At 41.3% G+C, this 25,578-nt stretch overlaps 1 protein-coding gene across 1 annotated transcript in view; it reads left to right on the plus strand.

The window, feature by feature from the left end:
* Window positions 1-1,478: 1,478 nt before the first annotated feature.
* The window catches only part of si:dkey-246g23.2 (solute carrier family 66 member 2), a 45,820-nt gene continuing 21,720 nt past the window's right edge, over window positions 1,479-25,578 (plus strand). The window contains exons 1-3 of the mRNA XM_034588681.1: window positions 1,479-1,632; window positions 4,408-4,654; window positions 4,923-5,056. Coding sequence (XP_034444572.1) covers window positions 4,446-4,654; window positions 4,923-5,056 — 343 coding nt within the window. The 5' untranslated portion in view covers window positions 1,479-1,632; window positions 4,408-4,445. The remainder of the gene's footprint in view (window positions 1,633-4,407; window positions 4,655-4,922; window positions 5,057-25,578) is intronic.

Raw genomic sequence — 25,578 nt, forward strand, 5'->3', positions numbered from 1 at the left:
TCTCCTCGTGGCCTCAGGAATTTTCAGTGCTCCTTGCATGTTTAATACTCACAATGTTTAATATGAATATTATATTTAGTTTACATTATTATTATTACCTATCTGCAAATGCACATTAGAAGGACACTGTTTTCCTTATGGGGACAAAATAAAATCCTCATCAATCATTTAACTTTATTGTGAAGAGATGTTTCGGTTAAGATGTTTTACTTCAGTGGAATAAAAACCTTTAAATCATGTGTCAACGTCACTGTCAACTTTATTAATATATATCACATTTCAAACAACTTGTTTGACCAAAGTGCTTTGCAGAGTTAACAGTATAACAAGAAAACAGCAACAGGCAATACATCATATTGATAATAAAATCAAATCTTCTGGGATGATAACGTTCTCAACTGTGTGAACATGAAGGAGTTCAGCTTTAATGTGTGTGTCTGTCTGTCTGTGTCTGTGTGTGTGTGTGTGTGTGTGTCTGTGTGTGTCCAAACTTTGAGTTGTATCAGTCAGCTGGACTAAACTGAGGAGGAGGAGGGGCCGCAGTGATCTACTCCACACAGTTAATGTGCAGTGACCTGGATGAATTTACATCATTTCAATATGAAGCTGTTGAGTTCAAAGCGGAATTATCAATATTAATTATCACAGTATATCGGCCACCAAAGCATTCACCGTTATTTCTGCAGGAACTCAGAGCTGATATCACTTGGTGTCACCAGATATGTTGGGCTAATTCTGAATGGAGACTTTATTCATGTTAATAACAAGAATGATCCCAAAGCTACAGAGCTCATAAATGTACTATTTTCAGTTTTTTATTTGTTTTTATTTGTTTTTATTTTTATTTCCTTTTCTTTCAAATGTCATTTTAACATGTTCTTATGTTATTTAAAATATGTTCTTTCATATGAATTATATTTTAACATTGTTTTATTTTTATAAGCATGTTTTTATTTTTATCTATATTGTATATAAAGCACTTTGAGCTGCATTACTTGTATGAAATGTGTTATACAAATAAAGTTGTATTATTATTATTTATATACCTATTTACATGTATATATCTACACAAATATTCTCCTATTCTCAGTTAATTACACATAAATACTCAGATTGTATATCTGCATATTTTTGTATACATGCACACATAGTAATGGCGATTCTAATTAAATAAATGTAAAATATAAAAGTGCTTTCAAAGGTTGTAAGAGCCAAAGTTATCAAAACAAAAAAACGTGTAAGTGCTGTAAAATATACCAAAATACTAATACCTCAGTATCACAACATTAAACACACAATAAGTCACTAAATTTAAAGCAAGGAAAATACACTTACAGCATTTGCTCTCTATAAATAAACAGTTTTCATACATTTGGATTCTAAATAGCATTAAATGAATATAAGTCAAAGTAATTTTCTCTGAAGCCATTGAGACCAGTGTGTGTGCGTGTTGTTGTGTGATCGGGCGCGTGCACGTGTCTCCTCCTCTCGTGAGCCCGAGATTTGAAAGTGAAGCTGTGTGAGGAACAGTGTGTGTGTGTTCTCACGCTGATACTCAGTGTGTGCGTGTGTTTGTGTGTGTGTGTTTTAGATAAAGTGGAGTCTCGGGGACGTGGATGAAGCTGAAGCCCGGTGAGTTAAACTAATATCTACTCATCTACAACATGTTCAAAGTTAAAATCTGCGGATTAAATCCTCACCGGGAGCGATGGACACTGCGCGTGTTGCGACTGAGCGTTTTAAAAACTTAAAATTACTCCTCAGGAAAACACGCACGAAGTTCCTCAGAGGATTGTAGAGAGTCGTTGTTATCTGTGCTTCTGAATTCAGCTTTAGACGCGTGTTGAAGCTGCTGACGCTGTGAGTGTGTTCCTCTGTGTCATGTTACTGAAGCTGCTGCTGCTGCCGCTGCCCCAGAAGCCAAAAATTGATGTGTGAGAGCTCAGGCATGTTTGGCCCAACCCCATGAAGCTATGCTGTGCTTACATAACAACACACTTCTCTTACAGGAGGTGGATCAGTGTGTGCACTGTGTGGTTTTAAGCACACACAGACACACACACACACACACTGCAGAAGGATATATCCTGGATGGTTAAATTATTGGACAATGTTTAACTTCAGTTAAACTTTATGCACGTTTTTTATTGGGTGTGTTGAGAGTTGTAAGTTTGCATCCGCTCTGCACTGTTAGTGATCTCTAAACCTTTTAAAGTTAACAAGACTCTGCAGACTGTGAATCTCCGGAGGCAGTATATGAGTGAAAATTATATATCAACAATATCAGTCGACATCAATAATTATCAGGATAAATGTCATATTATTATTATTATAAGTTTATAAACTTATTTTGATTCCTGCGTGAAGGGCTCAGTTGTAAACTCTTCTTTATTATCAGAGACTTGATAATTAGCAACACATTTCTATAAAACTGAGGTTGATCAATTTCTTCCACTGTGCTTGCTGAATGTACACACATTATATCGGTATACACATTTTGTTATATTGTTATTAATGAAAATCATATTGTTATAATTATTGATATTGTTCTGTTTCACTTGGGAAGTGTGGTCTTATGTTGTTACAACCACCGAGTAATGTGAAATAACAGATGTATAAAAAGTAGATTTCCCTTTGCAAAGCTGCATCTGCTGTTGTGGTGAAACAACCTTTCATCAGCACAGAGTTGTACAAAAAGAACTTTCAGAAAACCTGTTGGCGAGGTTTACTTTTTATGAAGTCACGTCTAAAGTGCTTCCTCTTCTTGTGCTGACCCAGAGTCGACTGGTTTGCTGAGCTCTTCATAACGACTCATCAGCTGACTGGCTGCCAAAGATGTTGCCTGTGGGAACAAAGGGCTCAATGTTTACATTACGCATTACGCTGGCGCTGACGGGACGCATGGAAATAGTTCTGTTATGTAATAAACAAATTACACAGCCACAAGAAGAGACGCACAAGAAACACGCCACTGATATGGATTTTTGGGGGAAAGGCTGATATTAGGGAGTAGACTTCACGAGTTGTACATAAATACAAGACTAGTTTTAAAAGATAGAGATTTCAAGAATAATGTCATAATATTACAAGAATAAAGTTGTAATCTACTGAGGGAAAAGTCATAATATTACTTTAAAGTTTTTGACTAAATAAGTAGCAAGCGCAACCAGTATATATATATATATATATATATTTATATATATATATTTATTTTAGAGGGCAACGAATAGTAAGATGTTATTATCAAACTCTTATGACAAAGAAATGTAGTTGATGCTTGATATTTCACAGTGAAGAACTACTCATACAATTAATAACTATTAATAAAAAGAAAACACAAATACAACCAAATATTTACAACCTGAATTAAGAAAATAAACATATACAATGTAAACATCAATCACATCTTTTCTGCTTTTTCATGCTGTAAAATAAAAGTTTTCATATTGTAAACAATCATAAACGCAGATACACGTCAGTTACAGGCTCAGACTGTTTGGACTCCACACCAACTTCAGTGCTTCTCACAGTTTGCTCAGGAAGTGTAGATCATGATTGTGTGTACACAGCAACATACTGGCAGTTACAACACATTCACAAGCCATTTCCAGTACAGAAAAATAAAAAGACATTCACTGTGTCTTAAATAACTATTTGTTATGTGTTAGTATCCCCCTCAACTACCTGAACCAGTGGTGATGCAGACAGAACAGTTTGGTCATATTAAGTATTAAACTGTGTGCAATGTGTTGCAGTCTGAGGAAAGTTGGTTTGTGAGACACACATGTATTTTGACTTGTTATCTCCACACTGTGGCAGCTAACACTGACTCCACCCGCCCAGGTCACATCTGCAATGCTCCCAATACCCTCCTGTCGGCTATTTAACCTTTCACTGCACTCCAATTGGTATATTTCACACCTTTGACTTGTCTTTCGCCATCCCACTAACTCATAAAGCACAAAAGTTCACTTCTACAAGCAGTTTCTGTAACATGATTATTTTATCAGTAATGTTGACGACTGCTATTTAAGTGTTTAGAAAAAAGTAATTAAATAACTAAGTAAAAACCAAACTTACTGGAAAATTCATTGAAACTACAGCAGCTAAATGGAAGCATTTTATATGTTCACCTCTGCTTTCTTACTGGGACATGTCAAAATATCTTCCACTAAAAAGGAACGTTAGTCTAATGTTTGACGTTCATTTTATTTCCGATAGAAGTAAGGTTCATTTGACGTCAGTTAGGTCATTCCGGCTTCTGCTTAAATTAGATTTCTTCCTCATTTAAACCAGGCAAAAGAAATGCATTGTCATATACAACCGACGTATTTGAATGTTATCAGATTAGTAGTGCTTGTTGCTGCTTGCAGTCATAACTGATGAATCTCGTTCTCTGTGTCCAAGCTGTGACCTCTCGACGCCCCTGAGCTTCTCTCCGCGTGATGGATGCAGAGGATGTTCTGCTGGATGATGACCTGGACGGCTCGTGGACACTCTTGTCCTGGCTGGCGTCCTGCGTCATGGTGTTCGGAGGGGCCCTGCCCTACGTGCCGCAGTACCAGGATATCCAGAGGAGCTCCAACACTGAGGGCTTCTCCACCAGAGTGTGCCTGGTGCTGCTCGTCGCCAACATCCTGCGCATATTCTTCTGGTGAGCGTGAGAGGGGAAGTGCTTTCAGAATGTTTTCTGTATGTTTTCCTACTTGCTTTTGTTCGTTAAGGTCTGTCCTCGGATCATTTTGATGTCAGAAGTTAATGGAACAGGGATAAATAGATTGATTATATTATCAGACGCACATGCTGCTCACTCTCCTAATTATCTTGCACAACAGAGCATCATGTAGTTTTGCCTGTACTACTTTGCTATATGTGTGTACAAGTTCCCTCCTGTGACTGGTGTTTTGTTTACTTCTTTTCAGGATAGGAAAACAGTTTGAGATGACCCTGCTGCTCCAGAGTGTGGTGATGATCCTCGCCATGTTCGCCATGCTCCACCTCTGCTGCACGGTCCACAACACCAACCGAGTGAGCACCAAGCAGCACAGACTCACAGGTAACACACTCTGTGCCAAAAAAAACATTTTGACTGACAGCCGTCACAACAAACCACGAAATATTAGCAGACACCACAACCGTATCATTTACAGGGTGATGTGTATGATCATTTCAAGGCAGCAAATGACATATCCACCACTTCCCTGTGTCAGCAGTTTAAGTACTGAGCACTTCAACTCCTTCCGCTTGCCAAAAGATGGGGCTATTGGAAAAGCTTTCTTTTCAAGGCTGCTGTTTCCAAAATGCTTTTCCCTGCGTCAGCCACTGTTTTCCTGTCGTCTTATTTAAATGTTCCTTACGCTCAACTGAATGGCTGCTGTTGGCTCCTTGTGTCTTGACATTGAAACATATTCTTCTGTTCACTAGTAAAAGTAATAACAGTATTATAGATGTTAAGATATGGGAGAAAGTGCAAGGCAAAGCAGAAATGTCCAGTGGATGTATTAGTTGGTGCAATATCGTGTGTGTGTGTGTGTGTGTGTGTGTGTGTGTGTGTGTGTGTGTGTGTGTGTGTGTGTGTGTACGTGTGTGTGCGCATTTGTGTGTGTGTGTGTGCGTGCGTGCATGCGTGCGTGCGTGCATGCGTGCGTGCATGCGTGCGTGCGGGGAGAAAGTGGATGAGGCATCATTCTTGGGTGAGAAGGAGGAGATGAAGAGAGCTAAGATTAAGCAGACCAATATCGGCTGTGCAGGGTGTGCATAAGTGTGTGCATGTGTGCATGTGTGTCTGCGTGTGTGTGTGTCTGTGTGTGTGTGTGTATCTTAGGTCTGCAAGTGCAGGATGAAGCCCGTCTAACATTATATTCAGGGTCACTCTTTATAGGCGTCTGTCTTTTATGTGTAATTGTGTTATTTTTTCACAGACCCTCGAGTTGATTGCTTTTGTAAATGCGCTGACAGGAATTCAATCTTAGTGTAGTTTTTATTAGGTATCGCTGTGATCATGCAGAGCAGGAAGCGTTTATTAAAGCCATAAATTATCATAACTGTTTGCGTGAGGCGTGAGGATGGAAGTATTTGTTTACAAAGAACAACATAACGCGAGTGTGTCTGTTATCCTGTCAGTGACAAATCGTTTAAAGTAAAGTTTGGTTTAGAAACAAAACATTAGTTCTGTGTAGACGTGAAAGTTATGATCGTGTTTATATCTCATCATCAGCCACTGTCTTATTAAAGCCTGCGCTCGAACTTGGTTAATAAAAGACGATTGGTGGAAGATTCTTATCGGTTTATTGTTATGCCCTCGTGCCAGCGACACCCAGTGGCTGGAGGCAGTATGTTTTCCAGTACGTCCGCCCGTCCATCCCACACGATATCTCAGGAACACCTTTAGGGAACGTCTTCAAATTTGGTACAAATTCTTAGTTGGGCCCAAGAATGATCTGATTAGATGTTGGTGGTCAAAGGCTTAACGCCACTGTGACCTCACAACACATGTTTTCCCCTTGTGAACATCATATCTCAGGAAAATCTCCAGGAATTCATTTCATATTTGGTACTTTCCAAAAATTTGGACCAGGTGTCACATGGATTCAATGATTAATTGATCAAAAAATGTACACAGACTGAAATTGCTGTGGTTAGCGGAGACGTACAACCACAGGGCTGTAACTGTAGTTTATCTGAACTCACATGTAATATTTGTTCACATGTTGCAAACACAGCGAACAATAAATCCCAGAGATTTTAGATTCATCAAGTTTGAGCCCAGGATTAATTCTTCATACACTAGTTAGTCCGTCACTAATACTCAGCTTGACCAGCCTTTGACGTCCAGGACCCTGACTCTGAAGGGCGATCCTGGGATCCTGTTTCACAAAGTGTGGGTTCGATGGGGGATGGTGGGGCAGGGACAAGAATAGCTCAACTGCACTTCATCCCAGCTCTCCTCCTTCCACCATCCCACCGTCTTTCCAACAGATCAGGGTCATCTCTATGTAAAGCAGCTTCCTCGCATCATCGCATCATCACATTTGTTAGCATCACTTCCAAATATGCGTCTGTTTTTAGTACCCTTCACGCCGCTGTCAATTCGCTGCTTCCTCTGTTGCTCTTTGCTTTTCTTTTCCTTCACCTTCCTTATTATTTCCCCACTTTCTTCCCCTCTTCCTCTGTCCCCTCACCTCTTCCTGCCTTCCTGTTGCTGTTCCACCTGCTCCCACCGCTTTTCCTCCTCTTCCCCCTCCGGTCGGGTCATCTGAGACCACCACAGAGCATGTGTGTCCTACCGAGGTCACTATGTCCCCCCCCCCGCCTGCCTGCCAACACCTGTCCCCCACTTACTGACCTAAATTTCCACTTTCTGCAGACACACTCACAAACGGACTGATAAGGTGATGGATGCACTTTGTCTGTGCAGTTACTGGTAATACAACTGATTCCTGTTACAACAGCCTCCACCTTGTCTTGTTTCCTCTTTCCCTGCTTGTGAAAGCTGACTTACTTCATTTTGTATTTCAGTGATGTGCAGTATGTCTGATGAGTCTGAAGTTGAATGTGCCTCTGATGAACTTTGGCCCAATGCTTTGATTCATGTGGAGTCCATCCTCACATTCACAAGATTTTTCCTTAAAATGCGACTCGCTCTTCATCACTGGATCCTTTTAATGTGACTCAAATGATCTTAAAAGAATCACATTCAGGTTTCATGTTTGTTTGTGTGAGTCTGCTGTCCTACTTCTTTCCCTCCTGCGGTTTACATGAAGCTGGAATTCAAGCTCCATGTAGAGAAGTAAGAGTTATGGTAATAGTAATGGGAATAATAATGATGACTGTGATAATTACAGCAATATAGTAATAATAATGACATGAATAAGTATAGGACTAATAGCAGTAATTGTAGCAGCAGGTTTCTCCTCCTTGGAAATAAATGTGTTGCATCAACTTTGAGCTTGAATGTTATTGTTTGTTCATGTATTGAGATATTTTCTCTCGTACAGTTTTCATGTCGTCACAGCATGAACGTTGTTAATGTTAACATCTCATGACATGTGCGACTAAATATGCAAACTACAGACTGACTGGAACCAGTTGTTCAGGAAGAGTCAGCAACTTCTTCTTTGTCTACTCAGTTTTCATATGAGAAGAAAATCGTCGATAAAATCAAACCAGGTCACCTTCATTATTATTAATGACTGGCTGAATATGGATGTTATTTTTCTGTGTGTGTGTGTGTGTGTGTGTGTGTGTGTGCGCACATTGGCATGCTGTACATTAGATTTTATTTATGCTGCACTTTATATGTTGAACTTCACATAATCTAAGTCATAACCTATAGAAGTAAAACTTTAATATATGTGTTTAAATATTGTTAAAATGTCTTTGTGCTAAACTAAACAAAAGTTAAAGTTTGGTGACTGAAGTTGGAGCCTATGAGCCGTTGTCGTGGTCTCTGCTGAGCTGAGTCAGAGCTGTGACTTTGCAGTGACTTCCAGTTGTCGCCTCTGGGTGCCACATTAACAGTCCCGGCCTGATGATACAGGGATTGGGAGGCTGCTCGGAGGGAGAAGGGAGAGGAGACCTTCAAAGACAAATGTGACCCGAGGCTACAGTGCAACCAAAGTAACTTTGAACAAGTGAAAATAGAAAATGCAGGAGCTGTGGAAATGTTGAGTAAAGGCACATTGCTTATATCTAATCACAGCGTTAATGTGCATCAACGATAATTCAAAAATGATCAATTTAGGGGTTCATTCTTTGTAACTGGTGCAAGTAAGTCCATCTAAGATTTAATAACAATTAGAACAACACCCCCCTCTTCTGTTTGGACTGAGCTTTAGCACATTCTAACTAATATTAAATAATGTATCTCAGCTTTTAAGATATTTTGATTGTAATCTGAACGCACAGTTTTAGAGGTTTATATTATTTACTATAAACCAGCCAATGGCAGCTCTTGCCACACAAATCCCATTTTGTGAGTCACTGGGCACAGAGCCACTCTTCCTATTTAAGATGCTGTTTGTGGGAGTCAGCGAGTGCTCACCAGACCATAAACAGAGGAAGAGATGGGACTCTTGATAGCCGGCGCTGACCCCGCGGTCAACCTTAAAACCGTTACCGTTCAAGTGGTGAAAGCAATTTCAATTTGCTTTAGATAACCTCTTCAGGAGAGGTTGGACGGAGGAGATATTGGAAGCGTGATAGGAATTACTTAAAGAATAAAGGCTCGGTGGCTAATTCATCGTCTACTCTGTAGTGTTGCAAAAATTTATCTTTCACTCTGCTTTTATTCTTCCAGGTGAGAAAACATCTGCCAGCAATTTATTTCCCAATAAAGCACAGCTCTGTTTTTATGCAGCTACGGCTCAGTTCAACACTGAGCAGAGGAAACCGGCTCTGACTCTTCAGGCTTCAGTCTTACAGCTGGAAAACCACTGAGGACCAACTGATTTGATCCAGAGTTTACCTTTAATGAAAGTAACGATTTATCAATAGATGAATAAGCAGTGCCGAGGGCGAAGTGGAAAATTTGACTGTAAACAAGAGTGCAACATTTAACCTCTTTCAATTTCACCTCTGCTATTTCAGAATGTGTCTGACTCAGTGGTCGTCATATTTTATTTTACATCAGGTCATTAAGACAAATCTCAATCACCTGAGAGCCTCAATAAACCCACATGTTGTAAAAAAGACTTTGTCCCCGTTTAAAAACTAAGAGAGACAAACGAATAGTTTCTTTTTAGTCTGTTTTTCTGCTGGTTGGTTTGTTGGTTTGATTGGGAGCCAAATGACAAAATCACTACTGGACAGATTACTGGGAAACTTGGTGGAAAGATGTGGTCTAGGAAGAACCGATTACATTTTGGTGGAGATCCGGATCGGGGGCGGATCCAGGAATTATTAATTACTTTCTTAAACATTGTGAGGTTAGAGTGCGACAAGCTTGTGATGACTGGGGGGGGGGGGATCACTTTGATTCTCTGGTTCAGATCTGTTGTCAATAAAAAAACACATTGTTTCCTTCTTTCATCTTGATTCACTCTCCTTCCTCATCTCCGAGGTTTCCACAAGACCAGTGTGGTTGAAACATCAGAAGTTCTGGATCTTGTGTGGTGGTCGTATTTGAACAGTGTGCTGACTTTGTTTTGGAAGGCTGTGACAACACACACACACACACACACACACACACACACACACACACACACACGCACACACACACACACACACACACACACACACACACACACACACACGCCTGCCAGTTTGGAATTCCAGGGCTCTAATAGAGAACCAGGCATTTTCAACCCTGCTTATTCAGGTCCTCTCCTGGACCAGGTGGCATCTGTCAATAACAGCAACTTCAGCACCCACTCTGGGATTCATTAGGCGTGTAACAAATTCACAGAGTTTAGGCAAGAGACTCCAAAGCCTCCCCAGTCCTCTGCTGCAGTAGAACCAAGTGCATCTTACTATTCATGAACAAGTCTCTGTATTTTGTCTCACATTCTTGTCACAATTCCCATAACTCTGGTGATTCAGGGATGAAGTTAATCAGATGTGCAAGCAGCTGCGTTACTTTCTCAGATCCATGTTCTTTGGTTTTGCCAGGAGCTCTTCTTGGTTGAATAATGCAGTAGATCTGTGGTAACATTGGGGAAATATCCTCCCTCCCAGTTCCTCTACAGGCTGATGAGATCCAGCTGAGATTGTCCTCATCAGAAAAGTTGTCACCTGCATTTATAATGGCCCCTCTCTTATTGAAACTAAAGCATTTGGCAGACTCCCTCACAATGTCTGCAAAGTAAACATTGTCTTATGCGTCACTAGAAACTAAACAGTTCTGTGTGTCACTTCTGTAAATCATTCAGCTACCAGAAAATTGCACCATTTAAAAACAGACTTCCCATCATCTTCAACTGTTTTCTACAAAGAAACCCTCATTAGTCCAGACTGGTGTAATTTCCTGCTGATTTTCTATGGTGCAAGCGTTTCTCTTTTTACTGAAATATTCTCCCTCGCACTCATTCTCTTCCTCTTTATCTTCATCCTGTGTCTGTGAGGTGGTTGGCTGTTGTTTCCTCAGGCTCCTTTTCGTTTTATCACAAAACAATTGATTACTTTGACTAGTCCGACTCATGTATTAACCTGTTTACCCTCTCGATTAAGTTGAAACATACACGACAACTAGAAGGTCGCTTGGAGAGCACATGCTTCCTCCAAGGCTATCACCCTATCTCGCCATGTCAAAGAAAGAAAATCCTGGGTCCGCAGGTTTATCTGCTCCAAATTAAAAGGCTCCTCCTTGGGTGAGGCCCATCCCCTCCAAACAAACAAAAGAACAGCAATGACAACACAACCTTCTCGGCGGAGGTTAATAAAGATCAAGTGCTTCCCCCAAGTGGCAGTAGGGTGACGATCTCTACAGACTTTGTTTGAATTGGAAATCATTGCGGGCCAGAAACAGGTTCTCTGCTGGCGGCAGGTGGTCCAGAGGCCACGCAAAGACCATCAGGGGTCAAACGTCTCAGGTCAAGTCAAGTGCATAAGTGGCTGCTTCACACACTTGCACACAATTAGTTGTTGTGAGTCACATTAAAGGTGAAGGTGTGTTTATTTGCCCCTTGCATCTTATAGGCAGAGACAGTGAGCCTTTACACTTCTGTATGCGTATTGCATTTGCATTAATTTGTGACTCTGCAGATGATGACTCTACTTCTGACCCGTATCTGCGACACTCAGGCAGCACTGCAGCGCAAACACATGCACACGCACAATTTTGTGCAACTCAGCCAAATGCATTTACATATCGTACGCCACACAGGAAAATATTCTGTTTGCTCTCTTCAAGTGTGTTTAATTAAAACTCCCGATAGCAGTAAAGTTTAATTAGAAAGTCAAATTAAGTCAGGCAGGTGAGAGCCGCTTTATTAATAGACGAGCGTATTGGATTACTTGAGGAGAATATTTAAAAAATGCAAATAAAAAACAAGCCTCACAGAGGGAGTATATGTGTGGAGATGAATGTTTTGGTTTTAAATTATCACAGGAGAGCAGCAGCGTGCAAACATTCTCCTGAACCAAAGATAAGTTTTGTAATTACCTTCAGGATGGAGGAGGTTGTTTTCCCTGTTATTGTTTTGCTTTGTGTAAGAGACATTTGCAGTCGGACTGTTGGGAGTATTCACAGCAGAGGGTGGAGCAGTGACTGTTCCTCATGTGTGATGGCTGAAGGTGACCATGCAGCTCTCATGGGCTGTCACAGGCGGCTCCTACCCATTTCCTCCATGTGATGTCGTTTGTCAAATGAATAACCTGTCAAAAGGACTTAGCCTCTGAAGGGATCATCAGCTCCTCCTCCTCACAGGGGAGAAGTGCAAACGTGTACTTTCTACTCAACTTTAATATATTTATATATATATATTGGTTGGCGGGTCCAACAAAGCCCTACAATGTGAATTTTGAATGCAGCTGGTGTTACCTTCTACTGCAGGAACAATGGGGGGGAAGGTTTATTTGGTATTTTAAATGTGATACTGCTCAAACCTATTGAATTGAAAATGGTCCATTGCTTCACACTGTCATGGCGTCCGCAGCGCTCACTAACAAATGCTGCTCGTTCACTTGGGAGACGTTGTGCATTTCCCACCTGCATTGTGGTCGTGCCGCTCCATCGTGCTCAGGCTTCATGGACTAGAAGTAAAGAAAAACTCAACTTTTCAACCTGTCACATTATATTTAAATGAACGTTAAAGATCAGACACCAGCAAATCAAGTCACTTCAATGCAAATATAGAATTAACTTGGAGGGACGAGGGAGAGGCAGAGTTCCTGTACACTTCCCTTTAGCATTGCAGTTAGCATGGTATGTTAGCTAATAAGGCGGCTAAGTTGTGTGCTCCAAGTGGTAAACTGTGATTGTTGTTATTATGACGATAGCAGTGTGTGTGTGTGTGTGTGTGTGTGTGTGTGTCAAGCGTTAAAGAAACGCCTACATGTGAGTTGGACACTTGAACAGAACGTAGCCATTGGGGGGGGGGGGGGGGGGGGGGGGCTGTATAGGTCGGATAGGTTCAGTAATATATGAAATAAAAGTGTCCTTTAATTATGACAGATAAAAAGGTGGTTTATAGAAAATGTGCTAACATGAGAAAACACTTGTGTCCTTTGGTCCTTTTCTGACTCTTGAATTAAATGGATGGAATCTAACTTTAGGGACCATTCACCTCAGATCTCTTGGTCGGTCAATGTCACAGCCTGAATATATTTCCTCGTTTCACGGCACAAATTAATGAGGAAACCTTTTTATCAGGCATTTCATGCTAAGTGTGAATCAGATTTGTTCCTAATTGACCCACCTTGCCCAGAAAAGGTCACATCAAACAGGGACGGAAACTCTTTGCTTTCAAATTGGAAATTTTTTTTATTTAATACTGAGCTAAATTTCTCAGCCGCCTCTCGGGGGGTCTGCCCTGATCCCCGCTGGTTATTTATGGACGTGGGTTAGTAATTCATGAATTTACCTCTTGAGAAGACCTAGAGAGAAGACCTAACAAACAGGCGCCATCTTTCACCATCCATTTCTGTCATAGAACCAGCAGATAGTTGCACATCTGTTTTCGTGTTATACCAGATTGTGTGTGTGTGTGTGTGTGTGTGTGTGTGTGTGTGAGTGTGTGTCTGTGGTGTCCATTAAGACGTCCACGGACAGTATCAGGCGGCCAGATGTCTGCTAATAGAACAGTCAATACCTTTGAGTGACGGTTCAGTCGATGGGAGACTCGGCCTCCGCTTGCTCAGTACGGCAGAGCTTGACTGTTTTATGTGGCAGAGTATATTAGAACAATAAACTGTCTTACCTTGCTGATACGGATATTAATCAGTACATTTATAAACCATAATTCAATTTTATTCAAGTATTCTGGCAATGACTGAAGCTGGAAGGTTCTTTCAGGTCCAAATGTAATATCTCAAGTTGTGGTTGTTGTGTTGCTGTTGCGTACAAACACTTATTGCAGTTCCTGTCACTGTAGATGTGTCAGGATTTGCCTTCATATTGATCAAGGACGGAACAAATAACACAAACCAACCAGAGAAACAGGAGATAAGAAGGTTGTGTACACCCCCCCCCCCCATCACTGCATAGCGAGTTCCACGTAGAGGACTAGATAATGAGCTCATCGGCAAAATGAGAAAGAAAACCCCACTTTCAGACTCATTTTCTCTGCAGCAGTAAACACGTGGTTGTTGTTGCACAATTAAAACGTTTCATATCAACATCAGCAGGCGCTCGCTCCGTATGCTGAGCTTAAGTTCCCACTTGAATCAATAGAAAATATTCAACGTGCGCTGAAACATTTGGTTCTTTTCAATCAAGGCCTTTTTCTGTTTGCCACTGAGTCGCAGCTGAGGCTTTTTATTCATTTCTTTTTATTCCGACATGTCACAATATTGTTTTCGCTTCACACCGCTCTCTCCTCTCCTCTGTCGGGGGTTTTACTTTCATTAAGTGGGAGCGCGATGTAATCACATTTAACTCAGTTAGTGACCATCGCTTGTTAATTATTTTTCACGATGCAGTGTGGGATACAATGAGTCAAGTGTGTAGTGTATAACACACACACGGGCGCACATATACACACTCAGCTTCTCATTCTTAACTGATTCTGAGCATCAGTTTAATAGACAAACATAACTGGCTGTACTGATCATATTAGACGTCTCTAATTACTGCTCATTCTGTAAGTAACTTTATAAAAGGCCTGGGTTCTACCTCTCTGCTGTCAGTGCTGCTGTCAGTGCTGCTGTCAGTGCTGCTGTCAGAGTTAATGATCGAGGGAAGAACCTTTGCCGAGTTAGACGTCTTCTTTCTAGCGGATGATGTCACGTCACTGACACGTTGACATTCTCACTGATTCATGAACTGAATTCACTTTACACTTTTCAACCACGACAGGAGTATTTGATTCAAGAATACAAAACAAAGTATACATTAAGTATATGTGTCAGATACACTGTCTGTTTAAAGTTTATTGAAGTGTGAAGTTTTTTCTAGGCCTCGTTGCCTTTAAATCACAAAACCACATCTATATTACTGCACTAACATTGTTTGACCGGCTCTGTCAGCAGTTTCCTCACCTATGGAAAAGTAAAATCACTATGACTTTCATTTATTTTCTTGCTCCTGCAGGTTTTCCTCTGTACTCGATTGGCAATTCTGTTTTATTTTTTCTGGCTGCTGATATGGATGTAAGCAAACTGCAGACTAATCTGCTGCATTGTGGCCTCGCTGCCACGATTATTAAAGCCACAAACCCGAGGACCAGATTAAACACACATTTCTAAAGCCTTCTTCCTGTAATGAGTAGATTTTAATTATGTCATTGTGTCCTTGCAGGGCAGCCGCTAGCAGGTGAAAGAGAAATATCCTGCGCATATACGCTCGCTCTTCTCTGTCCATCGTTGTTCATTATCTCTATTTACACCTCTTGTCTCCCTTTCTCACACATTTATAATATATAAAAGCTTCATCTCTTCCTCTCATTATCGTCTTTATTATCGAAAGCAACAAAGTTTTTTTTTGTTTTAAAGTTTTGCAGTTTTTGTCCCATTAGCTTTTTATACCACAAAGACAAATGATGACTAAGACCTAAATACATAAAGTAGTGTATTAGCCGACACTGCAGAGGAATAACTATAAACGTCCTGCAGCGATGGACATAGGGGTGAGCGGAGCTGTCTGGTGACTCATTCGATTCTTGGAGAGTTAATGCACATTAGTCCTTGACTGTTCAATGTCAAGGAGGCGGCGTGATAAGCACAGATCCCCTGTGAGGTCTAAACTCATTATTCCCTCATCGAGCCGAAATGAGCGCGGCCTCCACCGCTCCTGCTTCCCCGTCTTTCGGCTGCGTTGCTCAGCGTGTTGTGCTCTGATCAGACCTGATCAGGGGGAAAGTGAGAGACTCAAACTTCAAAAACCCTCCAGCTTGCTTATTAAGAGAGAACTCTGACTGTTCTCACACATAAAAATCATGAACACTCGTGCCCCCGAGGCAAAAAGCATCTCCATAAATGTATCGCTGGTAAAAACACATGATTCTTAATTGTTTTTCTTTTTCTCATTAGAGAAATAATTGGACAAATACGCCGTTGGTGTCAGTTAATCCTTCCAGCTAAGTTCACGAGTTCGAGAATTTGACATACGCCTCGAAATTAATACACATCCTCACATAGAAAGTTTTCCAGCTCTAAACTTTCCGGGATGATGCATCGTGTCGAGGAGCAGGAACCTGTGTGTAGACGGTAGTAGAGGATGTAGCAGGGCGCTCGCTTTCCCACCGTCCTCATTGGAGCGGTGCTGCCGTGCCCCGGGCTCTGTGTCATCCATGAGACACCAGACATGCACTGACTTCCTCTGACTCGTCTCCAGCTTGTCACACTGTGCTTCCTGAGAACATGAGCGCCTGAAGGACTGACCACACACACACACACACACACACACACACACACACCTGTAAAACTCAGACAGTGACAAATACACAAAACTGGCAGGATATTTACCTCCATCCCTGAAAAACTACGGGACACCAGATGATTAGAGTTTGTCTCTTGTTTGTTCACAGTCTGATGTCTCGTGAGTTTCCTCTTCTTGTCCTTTTACCGTTGCTGCAAATCAAATAGCTCCGGCAGCTCAGATCATTATCAGAATAACAACTAGAGTAAAAACAAAAGCTGCAACACAAACAAGTCCTTGTAAACTCGTCCCACTGCATCTCCGAGAGAATGAAGGCTGTGACCAACAAGCTCAAACAAGAGGGCCGCCATTATGTGCCTGACGTCATCAGGAGCCAGAGTCGGAGTAGATGTGATTGTGGTGTCGAGCCGTGATGTCAATGATTGTGGTGTCGAGCCGTGATGTCAATGTCGAGCTGTCTTTTATGTTTCATCCTTGTTTCATAGCATCAAATAACTGATTGTACATGTAGTGTGGTCCCCTCTACTAACATGGAGGAAGCCGTGTGTATCAAGATGATTTGTCTCCACTTTAGGGGAGGTGGCATGTCGTCCATCTTTATGTACAGTCTAAGGTTCAAATTCAAGCCGACAATTATCTACAACTTTAAATCTTCTGTTATCAGAGAGAAGAACAGATTATCTCTGCTGTTGAAGTAATTCTAACTGAGTCCATTAACATCAGGGATTATATTTTACCGGAAAGCTAATGATGCTTCAACATGTTGGACATGAACTAAATGAAAGTTGTCCGACCTCTGCTTTCCTCCTCTTTGTCCTGTCCTGGATAATGATGAGGAAATCAAATCTGTGTCCATATTTATTAGGGATGGGACTAATCCAGTATATTTACCCTTTAGATAAACTGCAAACCAGCAGACCATTGGGAATAGTCAAGGTTACCACTGCTGCACAGATTAATCTATTTACTGACGGCCTCGTAAAGACAGTGTTGATGTAGAACATGTCCCATTTCCCTGAATGTAATTAACACTTTGACAGCGGAGCATTGGGCGCAGCCGACGATAAGCGAATGTCACAGGGCAGAACATCGCAGGGATAACGCAGGATGCAAAACATTTCTCAGTCTCTCCCTCTTAGAAGAAAGCCCCCCCCTCTCTCTTTGATCTCCACCCCCCTTCTCTGTTGTTTTCACACTTCATCCCCTTCTCTCTCTCTCTATTTAATTCTCCTTCTCTCCACCCAACCCTGTAAATCTCCCTCGATTTCTCTTCAGTCTAAACGGTGGAAGCAAACAAGTGGACACTGATGCAACCTCACAGCAACAGCGTGTTTTCTAATACAGGGATCCTCTTCCAGCTGCATCACGATATACAGAAGCAAACACTGACAGACAGAAAATTCCCCAAACGAAACAAGAAGCTCTCCAAATCCAAATGGATTGTGAAGTGAAGTAAAATATGTTTTATGGGCAAGTTGAGTTAAATGTCAAACAGTGTTAATGCTGACGTGGCTCTCACGTGTTGTTTTTCAACCTTTGCGCAGTAATCCTCATAAAATGAAGTCTTTTCTTTGTTATGACATGAAGTAGCTGTTTGACCACAGCAGCTCTTCATTCTTTAAATATTTCTTAACTTTTTACACATGAGGAAGTGATAAACATGTAAATACAAACGCTTGCCGACACTAATTGATCGCTAACGAGCTAGCTCTGCAGGCGGCCGAGCTGCAGTGAGCGCAGCCACTTAAAATAGTGATGATGAAGGGAAGTTCTCCTTAGACCCGACCTGTTCACCCCCCCAACACTGAACTAAACAAATGCCAGTGGAAAAAAAGCAGATGGACAGACAGGTTTTGTGAAGTCACAAGCTCGGGATTGAATTTTCTCGACCCAAATCCGACAGGTGTTGTGTCCGACATGTGCCAACATGACGGAGCCTGGACCTAAAGTCACTGTAGCAACACCATGTCCACCTGGTAGGAATAAACAGCATGTGTTGTATTATCAGTGTGACAGGAAGTCTTGCACTTCTTGCTCATACAGTAATTAACGCACTTTTCTCACAGATTCTGATTAACAACTAAATATGTTATATCCTTTTCCTTTTATAGTCATTATGTTGCCATACCCTTATTATATTTTTCAATTTCAATTTCAATTTCAAAGTCATTGACTCATTGATCAACACTGACGGTGCTGCAGATTTATGTTTTTAGAGAATATAGTGTTATTTTAATCTTTCTGTTTTGTGTGTTTTTATTATTTTAGCCTGGTTTATTCTCTGCTGCTGCTAAAACATTCAGCCTGGTTGCTGCCTTGCATCGGTGCTCACCCAGTAGCACAAGTGCACAAGAAGCTAAACAGGCCCAATAAACTGCAATAAACGTATCTCAGTGTGTAACTACATGTGCACAGGAAGAGGAAAATAACAGAACGCAGCCAGCTGTAGTAGTGAGGAAGGTCAATGGACGTTTTATCTAAATGACTTTTAATGAGACCCTGCCGAGCTAATTACTGTGGACTGAGTGATGAGCAAATAGTTCCCCGAGGTACCTTTTTATTCTCCTTTGTGTGTGTGTGTGTGTCCTGATGATACCACACCACATAAAGATATCATGTTGCAGAAAAAAATGTATTTCACGTGATTCCTCTGATCGCTCTCCTGTTGCAGCTATTGCATCGTGTTCGGCATTTTCCCCGTGAGCTGCTCAAGCGGAAAATTAAGCTGCCACTTCTGTGTGCATGTAAAGTCACCGGCAGTCATGTGTAGGTTATAGAAAATTGGATATTTTCTGCTGTGTTCTCGATATTGCTTTTTGCATTAAAATGAAGACCACACAGTCGGTTCCCTTTACATCTCATCATCTTTACATTGATTTAATCCAGGCTACATATTTGTTTACCACACAATCCCAGCACTGTGATTAAGCAGGAATTGCAGAATACTTCTTAAAGGTTTAGAGCATTAACCAAACTGTAACAAGTCCCTAAATTTGCAATCAAGTTCACCACCTCATTTTTATTCATGTGTAATTTATACAGATTCACAAAAAAGCCTTTTCTGCAGTTCTCTTTCTAGCTGTTAAATCTCATACTGTCTGATATATATTTCATTCTGCTTCTGTGGAAGTTCTTCATCTGAACATGTCACATTGTGTTTATGAACACATGAATCCAGGCTGTAGAGCTGTCATGGTGCGTGTTATGATGTGGGATGGTCCAAGACTCTCAATGAGGAGATTTAAGGAACTGAGTATGTTTCCGCCCCCTGTCCACGGGTTTGTTTCTTCATCAGCAGGATTACGCAAAGAACTACTCAACCGATTTTCACGAAACTGGATGGAAGGATGTACCAATAACAAAATCCCTCTCAATCCAGATAAAGAGGCAGATCCAGGATATTTTTCACTTTCTCTAACTTTGCGAAATAAGGCTTTTTTTTCCCCATTTTCACAGAATACCCACAGATTAATTTATGGATCTTGATGAAAAAGCATCAGGCATATTTAGTGGACTAATATGCAGCTGTGCAATTTGGTGCATATTCAAATAAAGATCTGGATCTAGTGGATTTAAGGTGGTTTCATAGGGGGTTGGCTTTTTCTAGCCGCTGTACGGTAACACATTTTGATGCAAATATGTTCATAAGGGCACAGCCAGGAACGTTATCACTAAGCTGCTGTCAGACATGGAATTAACATCTGGCTTTTTCCTGAAGCATTCCGGAGGGCTTGTGTCAGTTGCATGTTATTCACACAAACCCTGGGTGGATAATGTAATGCTGATGTAATGCAAATCTCTGCTTTTCAGGACTGTTTTCACTTTTATGAGTCTAAGTTGGAACTAAATGTTAAACGTGAGCTCCTCCTTTATCCTTGACATGTATCTCTGGATGTAAAGGTCACATTGAAGCTTTTGACACACACACACACAATGTGATTCTGCAGCGAATAATTGCAGCATTATCTGTCATTTACACATGCTTATCTCTACAGGAAGGTCCCCCCCCCCCACTGATAATGTGTCTGCCCTGTTAAACCCAAGTATATAGTTAGGATCCTCCCCCACCCCCCCACATTGCTGTCTCCTTATCTGGACCTCCGGATTCGTCCATCTGGTCACCAGCTGATCATTATCAGACCAGATCACCTTCACACACACACACACACACACACACACACACACACATACAGGCTTAACTTTCCAGACAGGGAGGCAAAGAGAAACAGTATATTTGCACCTTTGTTTATATCAGTACATCATAGACTGCTGCGCTGCATTTCCACCCTCGACCCCGACGTGTGTGTGTGTGTGTGTGTGTGTGTGTGTGTGTGTGTGTGTGTGTGTGTGTGTGTGTGTGTGTGTGTGTGTGTGTGTGTGTGTGTGTGCGTGCGTGAGAGTGAGACGGAGCGAGTGAGGAAAGAGCCAGGGAGCAGAAGTGTAGTTAATTTGATCTCCTCCTCCTCTGTCTCCGTCATGCTCTCGCAGCATGTGTGGGGAAAAGGTGGAGTGCTTCAGTGATGCTTCAGTTCCACTCCCCTTCATCCTCAGTGCCAAGGTCACTGCAGCTCAGCCCTTTGGGCACAAGAGTCAAGGCTCCATTGTCCGGCTCGTCAGGGCCCTTCTTTATGTCTCCTATAATCAAAGCTTTGAGAATATCCAGTCAAGCAATTGTTTTGTTACATGAGCACAATGGGCTTTGTGGAAGAACCACTATGTTCCTGAGTGGCCCACACAAGTAAATGAACAAAATGTGTTGTATTCATCAGTTTTCTCATACATGGCATTTTTTTGCTCCTGGGTAAGAACAAGATGTATGAGTTCTATATATCATTTGACTTATTTGAGGAATTTAATGTGTTTGGGTGGTTTTCTCTGGGTTTCGTTCATAGTCCAAAAACAGCAGATTGGCGTTAGGTTAATCAAAGTGTCTAAACTGACGATAGCCATGTGTGAATGGTTGTTTGTCAACCTTAAAAATCAAACCAGCATCGATGAAAACGATTTGGTTTTCTTTGGCAGTTGAACATATGTATTTTTCGCTACCATGTACAGCATGAATGAATTCCTTTAAGCCAGGTGGAGATAAGGGGGAATATCGGCACTTTTCCATAGCAAGGCGATGGATTTATTATCAGCAATTACGTCCCGTTTGATAAAACGCAGGAGGGATGTCAGATATGTCGCCCAGAGCCGGGGAATTTCACACCCAATAATCTATCTCAGATTCTCCATCGCTGAGCCTGATAAGTTTTACATTAAATCTACAGGAGGTGAATAAGGTTACCTGTGTCTATTTTGTATTTAGAGCTGAGCTCCATGTTATGAATCTCTGGTGTGAAGAAGGTGTGTGGATAATGTTGAACTGTTATAGCTTAGGGCAGCTGTTTTATGAGGAGGTTTATTCCTTCTCTCACAGTGATTCCCAGTCATTGTCGTGTTAAGTACAGTGCAAGTGTTGCTCCAGTTTGATCCTAGTGTTAAGTGGTTTAATTTACTTTCATTATGGGAAAAAAAAATTCTGTTATATGTTAAGGACAAGTTGCCTCAGGGGTGGTTACTATCTTTTAGACTTCTGTCAATTGCTAATCCACGTTAACCCGGGATTTTTACATCCATACATGAAACACTCTTAATCTCAGAGTTATTATTTCATTTCTAATCCAGTCTGTTGAAATGGAGCTTTAACAAAAGAAAAAATATATCACTGATCGCATACTGAGGGACTCCATTTTGTCGAGGCACAATTATGTGAGTAAGAACAGTATAAAAGACAGTCTTTCCTTCTTGGTGTCAGCATGAGCTGCTGATGCTGGTAGACTATAGACTAACTACAGTCTGCAAAAAGAGGAAATAACAGTGAGGCCAGGGATGTTTTGCCTCATCTAAATCTTTCTGGTATTGCTTAAGTCATTGTTCTTCCTCTGGTGAAAATGAGAGTCAGATCAGTGTCTCTGAGAACAAAATGAGTCATAGTTAAAAATGATTTTAAGAAACTGGGCTGAACAGTGTCCGTTATGCCGTTGATGCCAGAGATAAGAATGTAAAAATAAAAATATCCTCAGTGTTTGGGATTAGTAGATAACAGCTCCTCAACTAGCACCCATAATTAGAAAACTTATCTGCTCACTCATCACGCCGAATAACCTTTAAAAAGTAAGAAACGGAAGAACAGTGCTTCCTTTGAAACGTCAAACTTTCATTCTGCTGCAGACAGCAAATCCTAAACAAGCAGTGAACTTCAAACATGGAACGCTTCTTAAGGCCAAACCACCGGCAGACGCACGCTGCATTTCGTGTGATCTTGAAAAGATTTGAGCTATTTACGGATTTTGCATGCAAGAGAAGGTGTACAGGCTTATATCCCTGCTATCGGAACAAGTGAAGGACTGACAGGCTGTGTTTTAAACTCAAATTAAAACAAAAAACTGCTGATGCAGAAGAAGAGCGTGAGGTAGAAGAGGGGAGAGATGTTGGAATTTAAAGGCTGAGAAGGCAAAGGGCAGGTTTCAAATTAAAGGGGAGCTTGGTTTTTGGGATATTTTGGGGGGAAAACTCTGGAACATTGTCCACTTTTGTCCCAGACAGACAGACGGAGGAAGACAGATGCCCGCTTGCTTTTCGTGGTTGTAAGACTGACGGGAAAGGACAGGGAAGTGACGAGACAGCCATGGAACGAGAAACACATCTTTGCAATCGACCCCCCTGCTGTGTGACGTGTTTCGTTGCCACCAGTAAATAGAACTCCCCCAAAAGCCACTTTATAATTCTAATACTGCGGAAGGGGGGAAGTTTTAAAGGGAAAAGGGAAGAGAGAAATCTGTGGGAGCCTTCGTGGGTCCTCTCTGCTTCTCGTAAATGAGAATCGAGGGTCCCAAGACCTGGTGAACTATAACACACAGACAGCACACTGTGTACAGCTCGAGTGACAACTAGCTTCACAAACAGGACCAGTGTCAGGCTGAGCTCTGCCTGCCTGCAGAGGATCATAAAAATGTTATGGATTCTTTGATGGTCCATCGCCCCACAAGATGCAGCCAGATTTATCCCAGTGCTTAAAATGACCAGTCTGACGGATGGGTCCGATGTCAATGTGTTTGTGTGAGAGAGGGAGAGAGAGGGAGAGAGGGAGCAGGCTACCACAGTCTGTAGGTAATTAATGGGAAACACTGAGTCTAACTTGATTATCAGAACTTGCATATTGTAATTTTGGATTAGGCGCTTTGGGATTCGGAGACTTCTGACCTATGAAGGCAGACATGAGGTAGTGAGTTATGAAAATCAATTTTGATGACATTAACATAAGAGCAGAGCTTCAGTTAAACTAAATAATTGTTCTGAGATGATGATTTTGTATTTTTGTTGCCGGAGCAATTGAAAGTCTTTTTCTGTACATGACCTTTTAGCTTCTACGGCTACGTTGTTCCCAGGACTGTTATCAACTCTGACCCAGAGTTCAACAGAATTTAATTCACCAAACATCCTGTAAATTTCCACTTGTAGCTGCATAGGTGTGATTTATGTTTTTCCTTTTTGTCCAATTTTCTTTTATCTTTTTGTGAGTCGTTATTTGAATTATGATGTGTTGTAGGATTGCAACTGGCAATTACTTTAATAATTGACTGTTCAGCAATTATTCGATTCATTTTGTCTGTAAATGTCAGAAAATAATGGACTTTGTAACTTCCCAAAGCACAAGATGATATCTTCATGAGTCACGGTTTATCCAGCAAACAGTCCAGAACACGAGGATATTCAACCTTCTGTTAAATGCTAAAGAAAAGCATCAAGTCCTCAATTTTCTTTTCTGAAAAATGACTAAAACGATTATGTACTTATCATAATTGTTGGAAATTATTATTGCTGATAATTGTTCCACTGTTGTACGTCAGACAAATCCCTGCCTATATAATAAAAACCTTTATTTATAACTAACTGAATAACATCAGCATAACATGAAATAATTAAATCCCTTTCCAATCTGACACAATGCCGTGAGACAAAAGTGTACATGTATACATACCGGGTTCATGGCAGGAAGCTGGCCAGTGTACCTGAACAGCTCTTTGAGTGGGTACGTTGGCGACCCTTCTCATTTATCTCCAAGCTGCAGGCGCCGGCCATGCGGTGACTATTAGGGACAGACGTGGACAGAGGCTCTGGGGCGTGAGTGACTGTTAAAAGGTAGATTGAATGGTGCTGGTGGATGTGGGAGTTTGACAGTGTGCCAGAGCTGTAAGTGGAGCTGAAGCTGAAACAAATGGTGTGGAGTCACGTCGCCGACTGTACCGACTGATATATGGTGTCCTGTCAGGATGCACACAAACAAGCACGAGTGTGGGTCGTCAATCTTTTCTGTCTCGCTGTCTTCACCACTATGTCAAGAAAATGGACGTTTTGTCCGTCTCTATCCGTTGACAACACACAGGAGTGCGTCCCTCCATGTGTCATGTATAACACTCAGGTTCAGGCCATGTTGGGGAAGTACAGTATATTGTGACTGTAATAAGCAGCAGCTCAGTATCTCAGTTACTGTTTTATGAGACAGATTTGAATGTGGAACCCATTAGTACGTAGCAGAGGTCAAGCAGCCACAGAACTCTTGTTGTGGGTTGTTAATGCCCAGAGCGCTCATTAGCAAAGCCTCCTCTAGGTCAAGAGCCTCGAACAGACACACATGTGCTCAGCGAGCGAGCAATCAGTGATGGAAAAACACAGCCACAGTTCAGCAGCAAGTTCAAACCTGCCCACTCGGAGAAGTGCTACTGCAGCAGAAGCTGAAAAGATGATTTGTGGCAGAGCGTGAATAAAGTAAATCGTTCTCTCCCGCTCTGAAATATAGATTTTATGAATCCATTTGTTTATTTTAAGTGATTTTTCCCTTTCCCTTTTTACAATGCAGTTAAAACATACCAATATTTCCCTTATTTTATATCGAAGATGGCTTATGTTATTTTCTCACATGTATTAATTGGTGGCTCAGTAAGTCTTTATCAAGGACACGGACCCAATCTACCACCTTAACTGTAAAAAAGTAAATACATTATATTTTTACGTACAATATATAAATTTAATTAATGTTAAACAATATTATCCGATTTCCA

Source organism: Hippoglossus hippoglossus, chromosome 6 (assembly GCF_009819705.1).
Source record: "Hippoglossus hippoglossus isolate fHipHip1 chromosome 6, fHipHip1.pri, whole genome shotgun sequence".
Classification (NCBI taxonomy): Eukaryota; Metazoa; Chordata; class Actinopteri; order Pleuronectiformes; family Pleuronectidae; genus Hippoglossus; species Hippoglossus hippoglossus.